At 36.5% G+C, this 14,983-nt stretch overlaps 1 protein-coding gene across 5 annotated transcripts; it reads left to right on the forward strand.

The window, feature by feature from the left end:
- The first annotated feature begins 2,965 nt into the window (after window positions 1-2,965).
- LOC127800439 (serine/threonine-protein kinase CTR1) lies at window positions 2,966-14,475 on the forward strand. 5 transcript variants are annotated; one of them, XM_052335049.1, is made up of 16 exons: window positions 2,971-4,316; window positions 5,004-5,302; window positions 5,376-5,520; window positions 7,991-8,106; window positions 9,024-9,091; window positions 9,194-9,232; window positions 9,937-10,359; window positions 10,455-10,495; window positions 10,806-10,874; window positions 11,479-11,579; window positions 11,808-11,892; window positions 11,971-12,069; window positions 12,159-12,227; window positions 13,317-13,448; window positions 13,655-13,749; window positions 14,055-14,475. In XM_052335049.1, the coding sequence occupies exons 1-16, from the start codon at window positions 3,510-3,512 to the stop codon at window positions 14,179-14,181; spliced, it is 2,715 nt and encodes a 904-aa protein (XP_052191009.1). In that variant the 5' UTR covers window positions 2,971-3,509; the 3' UTR covers window positions 14,182-14,475. The 5 variants fall into 5 exon arrangements, 4 of the variants coding, with proteins under 4 accessions (XP_052191009.1, XP_052191008.1, XP_052191011.1 ...); XM_052335048.1 differs by lacking the exon at window positions 9,194-9,232 and having other exon boundaries at window positions 9,024-9,160; XM_052335051.1 differs by lacking the exon at window positions 9,194-9,232.
- The last annotated feature ends 508 nt before the right edge of the window (window positions 14,476-14,983 follow it).

The following is a 14,983-nucleotide window of genomic DNA, read 5'->3' on the forward strand; positions in this document are numbered from 1 at the left end:
TCTCGGTGTAGTCAAGTTAAGCCTTCTCGATTGGCGGTTCGCCCAATTGGAGCCCAGCACGAGTCCTTCACGAAACTCCCCGCCATCTGCCGGCAATTATTGCGCGAATTTGTACACCGCAAATTCCCTCACGCTAATTGTAATTAATTCAACCCAAACCCCAATTTATGTTATTATTGAAAGGGTAGATTCATAAATGACGCGGCACTCAATCAAATCAAGACCTGATCTAAGGCCTATCCGACTAAATCGAAAGAGTGGCGTTGAAATAATTACATCGAAATAGTAATAAATAGTATTTTAATACTTCACATATTTTAAGATTCTACTTGATTTATGATTTTATTTCACGTTTTTACATGATTTAAGATTTTACTTCATGTTTGATTAGAGTTTTATTTTTATTAGAATTTTAGTTAAGTTTTACTTAGAATTTATTTCTATTAGAATTCTAATCGACTTTTATTTGGAATTTATTTCTATTAAGATTTTAGTTGAATTTTATTTATAAATATTAGATGAATTTGAATTAACCAAATACTATTAAAAAGTCTCGTGACCGATAGATTTTAAAAAATCTAAAGAAATTAAACGAAATTATAAAAGTTAAAAGTGTCCCGACCAAACGGTGGAGTAAGGGAGATATTTTCAACGTTAAGTAAAGCAAGCTTGCTATGTTGCCCACTGACAGGCAACATAATAGGTGCCCGCCAGTAAGGTAGGTACGAGCCTATGCATGCGGGGCTCGTCTCTGCACATGAGTCCCACGTGCATGGGGCCCTCGCCCCCATCACTGGCGGGCACCTGTTATGTTGCCCACCAGTAGACAACATAACAGGACTGTAAGTAGAGAGAGAAATATTAGAGTAGACTTGAGTGAATGGTCATCCAATTAGATTACTCCGTACATATTTGTTAAGCACATTTTTAATTGTTAATTAATTATATATTAATTAGTTGATTACAACCAATTAAAATATAAAATTACAAATACTAATAAAATAAAATTAATAATTAATTAAAAAATCCTATTTAACAGTCTAAAAATTTCACAACTTTTTGCCTTACTAAGATCAAGCATGAATGGCATAAATGCATGTTATTGAGAGAAGAGCAAAAGAAAGAAGATGGTAACTTAAGTTGCAAAGAAATTATATGACACAAAGTACTAAAGTTTAGTCAATTTTGAGGGATAATTTGGTCGTATTGTAGGTGTAATGCTCTGAGAGTTCAAGATCAGTTTTAAGAAGAGACTTTAGAGAAATTAGTATATATCGAGAATAATAAAGAAGGAAAACAAAATCAACTGAATATCTTAATTATAGAGACTTTTTATATCTTAAAAAAAAAAAAATAAAACAACCATTTTGAACTTGTAATTTTCTCTCTCATCTTTTTTTATTATCTATTTTTCTTAATTATATAAATTAAAAAATTAAAACTATATAAAATCTCTCGATGAATACCTTAACATGCATACATTGATGGGTGTTATATTAATTTCTAAGTTATCTAGCGTTGTTGGACAACATCTAACAACAATAAAAAGTTTTACCCTCATCTCTTTTTATTATTTATCTCTTTATCCAAAAAATATAAAAAAAAAAATTAATGGTGATTAAGGTTTGCGATTGAACAATAATATTGAACTTGAGAAAGAAAAATAACTTAAGCAAAACACAATGAGAAAGAAAGCTCAGAGGGAGAAGAGCATAGTCAAGGCTAAAGAAGAAAAAAAAAGTAAAGAGAAAATAAAATTGGTAGTCGACCACCGTCATAGATAAAATTATTATGGGTTTCACAATTGCAAATTCTAAAACTCTAGGTAGACTTTTATAAAATTTAAAAATAGTAAATGTAATTTCTTAAAACATGAGTGAGATGCCTCCGATTTAACATTACCTTAAAATATTAGTACTACCATATAAATTTTCGAAAATATCTGAATTTTTTAATTTTTTATTTCTTTTAAAAAATCTGTGTCTAGAACCTAAACTACAAAAAATGTATATATAAAAACAAAAAAGCAAAGATACCATAACCGAACAGAACTAGCTCTGATTCCTTCCCCGTTTGTGACGTCGGCAATTGCACGTTCTGCACTGCAACCGCAACCGCAATCTCATCTCTGCTTCAACCTCCATTCCATACTATTATTTATTATATTAAGTTTTGATATTACGAAATTTCGTCAAAGTATTTTTTAAAATATTTTTATATATTTCACTTAAAGGAATAAAAATTAACTATATCAACAAAATCTGTATTTATGATTTTAAATAATAATTAATTTTTAAAAATAATTTCACTACTACTCTAAAACTCATTTTATTTAAAAAAAATTAAGATTTAAATAATTACCATCATACATTACCTAATTAATTTTATTAAATACTTTATTATTATTATTATTATTATTATTTTTTACATATGCATGCGTCTAATTTTATATAAAATACTTTGGCGGGAGGAGCAGTGACGCACCCACCACCGTCACATGCCGTTAAAAGTAGCGCCGAAGCGGTGGCCGTACTATTTCGTTATTACAATATAATAAAAGTCCAGGGGTTTTATCGTCATTGGATAAACATCTTTTATTTGACGCCAGCGGAAGCAGATGAAGAAAAGAAAAAATAAAATAAAATTGCGAATACCACTACCTCAACACCCGCGGAGGCGAAGCGGTTTTCTAGCCTGCTAACGTGCGCTGGGGCGGGGGGGGAACTCACACCTGACGTCCTTCAAGCTTACGTGTCGCGACGTCGGCTTACTAGTCCTGACGTGTACTCAATACACGCATGGTGCGCATTCAACGTATCGAGCCCGTTAGCTTCCTTCCCTTGCTCTCTCTCTCTCTCTCTCTCTCTCTCTCTCTCTCTTTTTTTTTTTTTTTTCCTTTCGTTGTTTTGGTTTTACACCGCCTTCCGTCTCTCCTCCACCCCACTCTCGTGCTTAAAATGCGCACCCTCAACCTCTCTCTCTCTCGTGTGAGACATATATTTGATAATGTTATCTATATTGGCACCTATATATATATTTATAGAAGTGCCCTTTCTTCTCTTTCTCTCTCTCTCTCTGGTTCACTCTCCCCAGATCTTACAAGTCGGTTCAGTTTCAAGGAGATTTGAAACCAAGTCCAGATTAAGTCAGTTCTGATGTCTGCTTTTGGAAGCGATTTCAGAGCGGTTTTCTAGGAGAATCAAGTTCGGTTCTTCTTCTCGACGGTGACGAAAAATTTTCTCTTGCTTCTGATATCTGATTCGTTAATCTTCAGTTTTCCGTTTATCGAAGTTGGCCTGAATCGAGTTTGACGATCTATTTTAGTTATTTCTGTCAATGCTGCAATTTTTCCTCTCGATGATTTGCGGTGATTTTCAGTGGTTGTAGAAGAAACTAGGATTTGTTGTTGTTATTGTTGTTTGCGTGGGGTGGAAGCTATTGAAGTTAATTTGTTAGGGAAGCGTGGGGGTGATCAGTTTGTTGTTGTTGATCACGTGAGGCTTGTGAAAATGCCGCATCGAACGACTTACTTCTTTCCGAGGCAATTTCTGGACCGTGGATTCGATGTATCGTCGAAAGTGTTTCAAGATCACGAGAAGAAGATCTCGAAGGAAAGTGTTAGTGGACATAGGGACGCGAAAGCGTCAGCAAAGGACGAGATAGTTGGTGGCAAGTGTGCAACTAAAACTAAATCGGATCGTTTCACGGGTGACAAAATTCACGGAAGGCAATTGGCTGCTTTTGTCAATTGGTTGGCTGAAAAAAAGGGAGCAAAGGCCGGTCATGTGAAAGTCAGGTTGGGCGGCGACGATGACGATGGCGATCACGAGAACGAGCTCTTGCTTCCCCAGGAGCCACCGGTGGTCGAAGCCAGTAAGGATCAAAGTTCTGACCAGCCGGAAGTGCCGTTGCAGGGGCTGTCGAGTGGGACTAGTGGTGTTGGTCCACCGGCGACGCCTGAAGTGGTCGTTGTGGCGGGTAGAGAGCGGGGTTTCGACAGGCAGTTATCGTTACAGCGGCTATCGAGTGGGAGTAGCTATGCGGGGAGTTTGTTTTCTGGAACGACATTGGATGGGAATTTCTCTAGCGGTGTGAAGGACTCGCAAGTCTCGACGACCAGAGAGGAGGACGAGACTGAGGCGAGCACACATAGTTTGGCGCAGAGGTCGCGCGAGAGCTATTATTTGCAGATTACGCTTGCTAAACGTCTCAGCGAGCAAGCGTCGCTTGCTAGCGAACCCCCCTTTCTCCAACAGTACTCTGAATTCTCGGGTATATCATCTCCTGATCCAGAAACTGTTTCACACAGACTCTGGGTACAGACACTCTCTCTCTCTCTCTCTCTCAATGTGACATTCACATGTGCATACTAAGGTCCCATCATATCATTTATCGATTGTACCTTGGTCCCGCGGTGGTCTTATGACTTGTATCTTTGTATGTAATGCCCCACTCAGTTGGATTTTTCTTCGTTATCCTTGGTTTGATTTTTCATTGATGACTCTAATGTGCTTTTTTGCTAAAGTACTGTTCGAGCTTGTGCCCTTCTAGGTTGTTCATTGTCATTCTGCGCCTCGAGCCAATGACTAGTTTCTTGGATGTAAATTGTAATTCGCAAGTAGTTTCGTGATTGTTTTAAGTTTTTGGATCACTCGAAGTGAGCTGGGTTGCTTAATTTCAGCTTCATTTTCTTTTTTTTTTTCTTTTTTTAAAGCGAGGGCAACTTTGAGTTGGAGACACCGTTATTTGTTTCTTTCATATTTTCAGAAATTCAGTAAATAATCGTTTTTCCTAAAACCCCGTGTTTTAGAGAATTTCCCGATTTTTTTTTTTTCCAAACTAATTTTGTGGACCGATACGTCTGTTTTTCGATTTTTGTAGTTTTTTTTTTGGCTAAGTTTATTGTTAATTGAATGCATTTTAGTATGTCCTCCATATATTCTTCTTTCATGCGGGCTACTGCTGTTGAGTATTCCTCCTTAGTGTAACCCTCTACTTTTCAGGTTAGCGGATGCTTGTCTTATACTGATAAGATCTCAAATGGATTCTACAATATTCTGGGAATTAATCCGTATCTGTGGGTGATGTGCAATAACTCAGAGGAAGGTGAACGGGTACCATCTTTAGTGGCGCTAAAAGCTGTTGAACCTAGTGACGCATCATTGGAGGTTGTCCTTGTTGATAGAAATGGGGATACACGTCTTAAGGAGCTAGAAGAGAAGGCGCAAGAATTATATTTTGCTTCGGAAAATACCTCGGTTTTGGTGGAAAAGCTCGGAAAACTTGTGGCTATATATATGGGGTTGGTGTTGCCATACTTCAGTTTGTATTAACTGTTCTCTCCTTTATAATGATTTTCTGTGTTGGAAATTAAGGGGCACTTTTCCGGTGGAGCAAGGAGATTTGCACACGCGCTGGAAGGTGGTGAGCCAGAAACTAAAGGATTTTCAGAAATGCATTGTGCTTCCAATTGGCAGCTTGTCTTCAGGACTCTGTAGGCATCGGGCTATTCTTTTCAAGGTGAGGACATGGACTTCTAGTCATTTATGGGTTCTGGGGAAAAAAGGGCCAGACTTTCTCTCAATTATTTTTGCAGCAGGATGAAGCTTGAAGTTAATACCTTTTAAACTCTTGCACTTTTTTATGTCTTTTTTTTTTTTGCTCGGTTTATGTCTTTATGAGATTCACAGCTCATAAGAAGCCTGTGGCCTTATGTAATATTTCCAAATTATGATCTGTTAGACCAAATCCTAAGAATGATAAGAAACCAATAGTCTTGTCTTCTTTCAAGCTTCCTCATAGAAAATAATTCTAACTTTTCAATGGCCAATTGATCTTAGAGTGGTTTGGAACTTGAACAAGATCCATTTAACTGTAATCAATTGTCCAATGGTTAGTTCTAAAACTTGAATATGTATTCAGTAATCAGTTCTCATATGAGGTCTGCCAATAGTTGATAATTAGTTATAAAGGGCTGTAAGATTAAAGTTTTGTGCCTCCTGTAGAGTCTCCCAATAACATAACAATATACCAAGCCTTTACACGGTGGCTATATGAAATTCTAGTTCACTAGCCTTTTTTTATCCATGACCTTATATTCTACAAGGCTCTTATAACTCGTATTAGACTGGTGTCTCACACTAAGTGTTACTTGGTATTCCTCTACCTCTTTTATTAGATACTTGTTCCATTCCATCCCTCCTCTCATAGGCCCTTTTATTGGTCTTATTTTCATTAGACCAAATCATCTATATTGTGTTTATTTTTCTTGTGTTTTTTTATTTGTTTTTTAAATTTAAATTTCTTCTTAAATAAAAATTTTCTAGAGCCCTGATATATGTCAAGATGAGGTCGAATTTATGGATTAACAATTGTACTTGTTTGCGTAATGATACAATAATGGAACAGCAGGCAGACGGACCATTCTCAATGTCTTGGTAGGCCGGCGGCACATGGTCTTTGTGTACAGACGGGTTGACTTTCACTGGATGTGTTATCGAATTATAACTAGTCTTTTAGATTTGTCCCCCAGAAGTTAGTTCTCAGTACTTTTCAACTTAAGGCTAGGAGCCTGTAACCATGTTAAGGAATAGTAATCTGCCATGACTATAAGCATTGAGCAGTTCCCAACGTATGACACTTGTATTTTCTAGGGTTCTAGATGCCTTCGGATCTTTTACAAGTTCACCGTCTATTTCAAATAGATTGTTTTGAGTGCTATATGGTTTTCCTTAAACCTATGCACAGGTACTACTAGGTTCCTTCCCAAAGCATATACTGATATGTGATTCAAATGCTAAAATTATTTTGAGTCGTCAATAGGAGAACTCTACTATTTATTATTACGAAAAGTAGCTTACTGTAGTAAAATATGTATATCTATAGATATGTGTATGGCATAGGAGGGAGATGAAATCAATAAACACCGAAGGAGAAAAAAAAACGTATGACAAGATAGAATGAAGTATCATTAGGGTTGGAAGTGCAAACAATGTCTTTCTGTGAACTCTCTTTTTATTCTTTCAGGTGCCACCTCCCGTATCTAAATAGTTGAGTCATTTAGTGATATAGAGAAATAAAAGCTTTTGGCACATGCTATTAATGTTCTTACTAGTTACTCGTTAAACCATAAGAGTTGTATATGAACTGTTTTATATTATCCTTCTCTAGGCAATGTCAGATACAAGAAAATCAAAATTTATTCCGGGAAGGGTATTAAGTTCCTGCAAATTCTGTTGGTGTTGGGTGGATCTATTCTACTTAGTATCATGTGGAGGCACATATAGTGCAAAAAGTTATGAAAAAGATGATCTATTATGGAAAGAATATTAATCTCCTGCAAATTCCATCGTCTTGTGTGAGTTCTTCTTAGTATCTTTTGGAGGACTGATAGTGCAAAGAGTATCGAAAAAGATGATTTACTACGGGAAGGATTTTAAGTTCCCAAAAATTCCATCTGTCTTGTCTGCATATATTCTTTGGAGGCAAAAATAGTGCAAAGAGTTTGATAGAGCTTAAGAAGTGTAGCAGAGAGAATTTATCAACTGTCTTTATTTCCTGTTCTTCTTAACCTTCTCTGGCCCAGCTATGATGTCATAATTAATTCATCAGATTGAGTGCATAAAACAGTCCATTATTCTATTGATACTTGTAGCAGCCTTTATTTTTTGTGCCTGGGAGTCATTATGTAGGAAGTCCTATTGATGCAGTCTGGATAATTATTATTCACATAAACTTTTGCTATTGTTACAATACTGTTAAAGTTACGAAGGAAGAGAACATAGAACTTACTGTGAGGTGTTTGAGATTGAATGCACAAACTAATCATTATTCTACAAGTACAAACTGGCTTTGCTTTTGTCTGTATATAAGGGATCATATAGGCTTACTATTGATGATGCTGGCTTTGATAGCATATATTCATGGTTCACATATTATCCCGAGATGTAGATACAAAGCAACCAGTATACTGACAGGTTCCTGAATGCAGAAATTGGCAGATTACATAGGCTTGCCATGCCGGATTGCTCGAGGTTGCAAATACTGTGTTGCTGATCATCGGTCCTCTTGTCTTGTCAAAATTGAGGATGAAAGGAATTTTCCTAGGTAATGCAATTCATCCATGTTTTATACTTTTGGGCCCATTCATTAGCTACTTGTGTTAAATCTCCCATCTGCTTCCTCTTTTTCTTAATTTGTTTACTGTTTTGCTAGAGGCAGAATATTTTGAGTACATTTGCTATATGTGATGTTTTTATTTGTTTTCATATTGATATTAAACTAATATCAGAATGCTGTGTAGACTCATTTACAGAAGCTGCTTGATGTAGTTTCAATTGTTTGTTCAGCTACTTAACAGACTTTGCTTCACATGTTTCACTAAGGCTCCGTTTGTTTGGATGTAAAGCATTTTACATTGGAAAATGTTTTACACATAAAATTATTTTTTATCTTATTTTCTAGTGTTTGTTTGCTTTGTAAAATATTTTTTAAAAATTAGATATATGTATAAATAAAAACACATATATATGTATGTATGCATGCGTCCATGTGTATGTATATATATATTTATATATATATATATATATACGTAAAGATGTTTTGATAAAAGAAAAAAAACAGTTTATTAGCTTTGGTGTAAATGGGAAAATAAAATTGGTAAGTTATTTTACACCCTATGGTGTAAAATATTTAATTATAAAAATATTTTCCTATCTTTTTTGTCAACCAAACACCAAAAAATAGTTAAATGTTTTCCAGGGAAACATTTTACACCCAAACGAACGGAGCCTAAGTTCATGTTAAATTAGAGTCCTTAAGAATTTGGTTAAGGATGACTAGCTACTGGAAGTTGTTAAATAGTATCATTTGTTTTCTTTCATATGAGGTGGTGTTGATGCCGTCAATTTTAGTTGTTTCCTTCATCATGATATTAAATTCGAGGGGTCTTCAATCATATAACTATTTGTTATGTCTTTCCTGTTTATTCTTTGTTGTTTACAAATGTGTAAATTTCTCAACAGGGAATATGTAGTTGATCTAGTAGGAGAACCAGGAACTGTGCATGGTCCAGATTCCTCAATCAATGGAGGTGTAATTTCTCCAATGCCTTCACCATTTCAGATTTCTCATTTAAAAGAATTTCAGCAATCTTACATGGGTAATGCATCCTATTGTCAAATCCTAAACTCAGAGCATGCACGTGTCCCTTCTGACAATCCTTTATACCCAGGTATGTCATACCTTGGGGTTTGGCATTGAAAAATTTTCTGTATCAAAGGCGGATAATAGATGGATAATCATATAAGGTTAAGGTACAAAAAAACCTCGAGATGTTTGAGTTTCAGATAACTTGCAGTAGGGAAGGACCAGTTTGTTAGGCACAAAAACTCTAGCACTTTACATGTTTATTGCTGAAGAATATTGCCTAGTGCAAATTAGAGGGCGTGATACCCATTTATGTTTGACTAATAATATGGTATTCAAGATGCAACTATTTAACTGGAGGATCTTGAGCTCTAATTCCAGTGAGTATGACAACCTGCTTTTCTCTACCCACTGAGTTGTTACCTAGGTAGGTATGACTTCACTGGATGTGCCTGTTCTTGTTAAAGCTAGATCAAAGTCATATTCTTTAAGCTCGAAAAAAAAAAAAAAACTGCTTAGCCATTTTCTTATGCATTGATGCAAATTTGCATAGCTAGGCATGAGTATATCCTGTGTCATAAATTGAATTGTGTTGGACTCTGAGGAAGACCATGTTGATTAACTATAGGAAAATAGATAAGCAGTAGTTGCTTTTTTCTTCTCCCAGAAATCTAAATGAAGTTCCAGATAATGTAGTTTAATAGACTAAAACAACAAATAAAACCCAGTAAGAAATTAACTTGGTCCAATAAGGTGCTGATTTCACCAACAAAACCTGAAACTTTGCAGGTGGCAGGGAAAGTCACCTGGTGGAGGATGCTGGCTTGGTTAAAGAACCAAAAGAAGGTGTTTATAGTCCAAGTCATCAAGTTGGACAAAGCGATTCACCTGAAGGAGCTCTGGTCACTGGAGCTGCTGGAATTTCAAAAGATGAATATTCTAGAGCTGCCGGAGACAAATTAGTCATACAACACTCTTGGACGAAAGATATTGTTGTATCTAGGAATTCAATAATAAGCGCTTCTGTTAGACAATCTGAAGCCAATTTACCTGGTCAATCAGATATTATTGAGGTCAATAGTGGACACGAGAATCAAGGTGTACTTTCAAATGCTACTACCTCAAGATACTTGAACCTTGAGCCTTCGCTTGCAATGGATTGGCTTGAGATCTCTTGGGATGAATTACACATCAAGGAGCGCATTGGTGCTGGTATGCCTTTTAATTTCTCATTCCCAGAATTTTTATAAGTCTTAAATGATACTTGGTAGAAGAAATAGTCAAAATACCCTTCATTGCTGTTGCAGGTTCTTTTGGGACAGTGCATCGTGCTGAATGGCATGGATCAGTTAGTATTCTTTACTTTATTATTTATGATTTTAGTAGTAATTATCTGATCCATAACACAAGAACAATGCCGCTCAGATGATTTTGATAAACTAGGAAAGTTGACTCCTATCACATTTTGAGCCTGCAATTCTCTATTCAGTATTAGAGATCTGTTTCACAATTTAAATATGAAGAAATGAAGCAAAAAGAAAGGAAAAAAAGGAAGTAATGTTGTGTCACAGTTGTGGTCAATTTTTTTCCTAACTGTTTCTGTTATGTTGTCCTGTTTTTATATGATTGCACCAAATTCTTTATCCTGACAAATGCAGGATGTAGCAGTCAAGGTTCTAACAGTCCAGGATTTCCATGATGAACAGTTGAAGGAGTTCTTAAGAGAGGTATGTGGCAGGGAGAGCGAGTCGTTTACTGCTGATAATATCTTCTGTCGATGTAAACCCTATAGATTACTTGCCCGTCCAGTTACATCAGTTACCTTTCTGTTTAGTTATTTTATTCTTCTTTGCCAACCCCACCTTGTGGGATCAACTATTAAGGCTTGTGGTTGTTGTTGTTGTTTGTTTCTTTTTTCCCCTTTGGGTGGCGCTTTTCATCTGCAAAGAACCCTTCTGTTCTCTCACCCACCTCTTCCAAATTCTCCCTTAGGGAACCGCCTCTGGTTATCCTTGCAAAACAGTAAAAGCTCTTGATAGCTCAAAAAAGAATCTCTTGCCTCCTAAGACTGTTAGGTGGACATGCTTCGGTGTTAATTAGGTCTGTTGTAATTCGGTTTTTTATTATGCTCTATAAGTCATTTATGGTTAACCAGAAATGTAGGATATATACTTGAATGAATTAGTGCTGTCATCAATGCTAGATCTATGGATGTGGTCCTTAATATCATAGATCTGATCCATTTACTTCCAAAACATAGCTGTGCTTGATGCTATGTTTATATAAGTTCTCGATCTATTTCAGCTTAAGTTGTAATTGCCTATTTCTCAGGTTGCAATAATGAAGCGTGTTCGTCATCCTAATGTGGTACTCTTCATGGGAGCAGTTACACAACGCCCACATTTGTCAATAGTGACAGAATATCTTCCAAGGTAAACAATTTTTCAGTTCCTGAGGGAAATCAAAATAACAGCCCAGCCATTACTGGCTTGCCAGTGTCATCCTCTCACATAAATTGATCATACAGATAAGACAGATTGATTTGTTAAATCCATAGTAGATATGGATATGGTGATTCCCTGCTGGAATTGTTTTTTGGATAACTTTTATTTGGTGCAACTATGGTTATAACATTGACATATCTAAGCTTTTTGGTACAGGGGTAGTCTATACCGCCTAATACACAGGCCTTCCCCTGGTGAAATTATGGACCAAAGAAGACGGTTACGCATGGCTCTAGATGTGGTTTGTACCAATCTTTATTGCTTCAAGCCTTCTGGTTTTTACACTGTTGTATTAATTGCTGATATCTACTTCATGCAGGCCAAGGGAATTAATTATCTCCATTGTCTTAGCCCTCCTATAGTTCATTGGGATCTTAAATCTCCAAATTTGTTGGTCGATAAAAATTGGACTGTGAAGGTAAAGTTGTAAATAAATGTAATGATCTTTTCAACATTTCTAGACTGACTAATCACAATTAGTAATGCCATCTTATATGCTGTACTCAGGTCTGTGATTTTGGACTGTCCAGATTCAAAGCAAACACTTTCATTCCATCAAAATCAGTCGCTGGAACAGTAAGTCTCCCTCTCCCTCTCTCCCTGTAGCTTTACATTATAGAAGTGAATATTATGACTTGGAAGTAAATGGAACTGACCTGGTGAAGTAGTCTAGTTTTGCCTGCTTCAATATGATGATTCCTTATCGGTTAAATTTTTGCTGTTGCTGGAACAAAAATTGCCATGTAATGATTCAAGTCCAGAATGATAGAGGACACCGTAAGGTTATTTGACATAGTATGAGTATACCATGAGAATTGTTCTTAAGCTAGTTCAGCATTGGAAATATTAAGCTGGTTTGACTTTCTGAGCTGGTGCTATAAGGTTACTCAGGATGACCGCCCTTGCGCGGCCTCCGTTGATCGTGCCCTCAATTTCGGCAGAGGAGGTAAATCGCACGTGGAGGCTATACTTCACTGCGCAGGGCAAGAAATCGAACCCACAACCTATTGGTGCGAATCCCAACTTATCGTGGCCCAACCTCTTGACTTGTGCCCTGGGGCACTATAAGGTTACTTGACAAGAACATAAAGTATTGGGGAAGGGTTGTATTCATATGCAGCCTTACTCTTATCTTACAAGGTGGCTGTTTGCACAATTTGAACCTGTGACATTCTACTTGCTGATTGGTTTAGTTTCAAAATTCTCAAGTTAGTTTCCGCTTGCTGATTGATGTTATTTTTAACCCACTACTTTAAGGGCAGAGAACTTTTCTAGTTTGGAAGAAATCCTCTCCACAAGCTTGGTCTGGTAAGAGTAACTTGTTACAGTTACTAGTCATTTTGCTCTGTACGTTATTGCCAAATATGTTTTCATTTCAATGGAGCTTGCTATCATTCCATCACAGCCTGAGTAGTCGCGACACAGTTTTTTTGGGGGATATTCCAACCTCGTTTTTGATTGTTTTATTGTTTGTTTGTCTGTTTTGCCCCTGTATTAAAACCCTCTTATCATAATAGTGTGTGTGTGTTGGGGGGGGAGGGGTGTCCCATTCCATATCCTTGATAGAAAGTCAGATATTTTGGTCAAATCTCTTGCAGGTTGAGCATTTTCTTCGCAGTGCATCAATCACAATCAGCATGTAAATCTCTTTACTTTTCATTTCAGCCTGAGTGGATGGCTCCCGAATTCCTTCGAGGAGAGCCTTCCAATGAGAAGTCCGATGTCTACAGTTTTGGGGTGATTTTGTGGGAACTCGTGACAATGCAACAGCCTTGGAGCGGACTTAGCCCTGCCCAGGTATATTCTATTACTGAACATCTGGATATTTATAAAACGGTCCTTCTATTTCTTCTGCCTTTTTGTCATTCATCATCATCATCATCTCATCTCCTCCAGTCATCACCAGTACCTAGTGGACCCGGAATGACTATTCTTCTAGTGGTATGCAATGCACATTGGGGATGCCATATTTTTCCTCACTGACATTGGTACAAAACCTTCAGGTGGTTGGAGCTGTTGCTTTCCAGAATAGAAGACTTGCTATTCCACAGAACACCTCCCCAATATTGGCTTCCCTCATGGAAACTTGCTGGGCAGAGTAAGATATTAATTTGTTCTTTACTAATTACAATTGTTTTGGAATAAAACTTGAATATCAAGCAAGTAATTGAATTGCAATTGCCTTGTTAGTTGTTGTGATGCTTCAAAACTTGCATATTATAATAAACAAGACAATATTAGTAGCTATAAGATTTCTACAAGTCGAGAAATGTGGACTACATTATTCTTAGGAATCTCATTTTACAAATTTTATTTATTGCGTTTTATACAATGCTAAACAAAATTTCTAGTTTTTTTTTTGTTTTTTGTTTTTAATTTTGTTTTTCCTGTTACTCTTGACAGCAACCCTGCTGAGCGCCCTTCGTTTGGCAGTATCGTTGAAACGCTGAAGAAATTACTGAAGTCTCCGCTTCAGTTAATACAGATGGGAGGACCACAAAAGAGTCTTCCAGGGAGTGCTGCTGTGTAGCATATGTAAACCCACAGCCACAGCTGATTTTTGGAGATCTAAATGAAATAATAATAATAATAATAATAATAATAATAATAATGATAATAATAATAATAGAATATAAATGGTATTATTTAGTTAGTTTCTCTGTAACTGAACAGAAACTGGTTCTGGTTCGGAGCAACAACTGGAGATAATATGCTCTGTCTAACCCATTTCAAAGGCAAATATTCAGACAAGTTAAAAGAGCCCTGGAAGTGTAATTGCAGAAATGTTGGACCTGTTGTATCCATAAGGGTTTCATTTGGGTCTTGTTCAGTTCTCTGATGAGCTTATTTCTCTTGGCAGCCTAGCCTTTGACAAAAAATATATTATTATTATTATTATTACTGGTGGTTGTTATTTTCTGTGTGGTCTAACCTAGTGTTGTAATTGTATTGTATGATATGGGTTTTCTTACAGAAATGCTATTTACACTTTCAATAATAACATTTTGGGTGACATTTTAAGTTTTTTATACATTTACTTTCAAAAGGTGAGTAGTTTACTCTTTTAAGAGTGAGTAATCGTTATACGAGTTACTTAGATTATACTAAATCAAATATATTTATTAGTGTTTTTTTTTAAACATGAAATATTGTATTGATGTCAGTTGGCCATTGGAAAACATGCAAATGAAGAGATAAACGCAGGAGAGAGGGGGAGTGCGATTTTGTGCACCTCTTTTAACAGGGGTGAACATCACCCCCTCATCTCCTCTCTCATTTCTTATTTTTTTCCTCTTTTTTTCAGCAAGCCTCTTGTTGCCTTCTTACTGTCA

The sequence above is a fragment of the Diospyros lotus genome, chromosome 4, assembly GCF_014633365.1.
Source record: "Diospyros lotus cultivar Yz01 chromosome 4, ASM1463336v1, whole genome shotgun sequence".
Lineage (NCBI taxonomy): Eukaryota > Viridiplantae > Streptophyta > Magnoliopsida > Ericales > Ebenaceae > Diospyros > Diospyros lotus.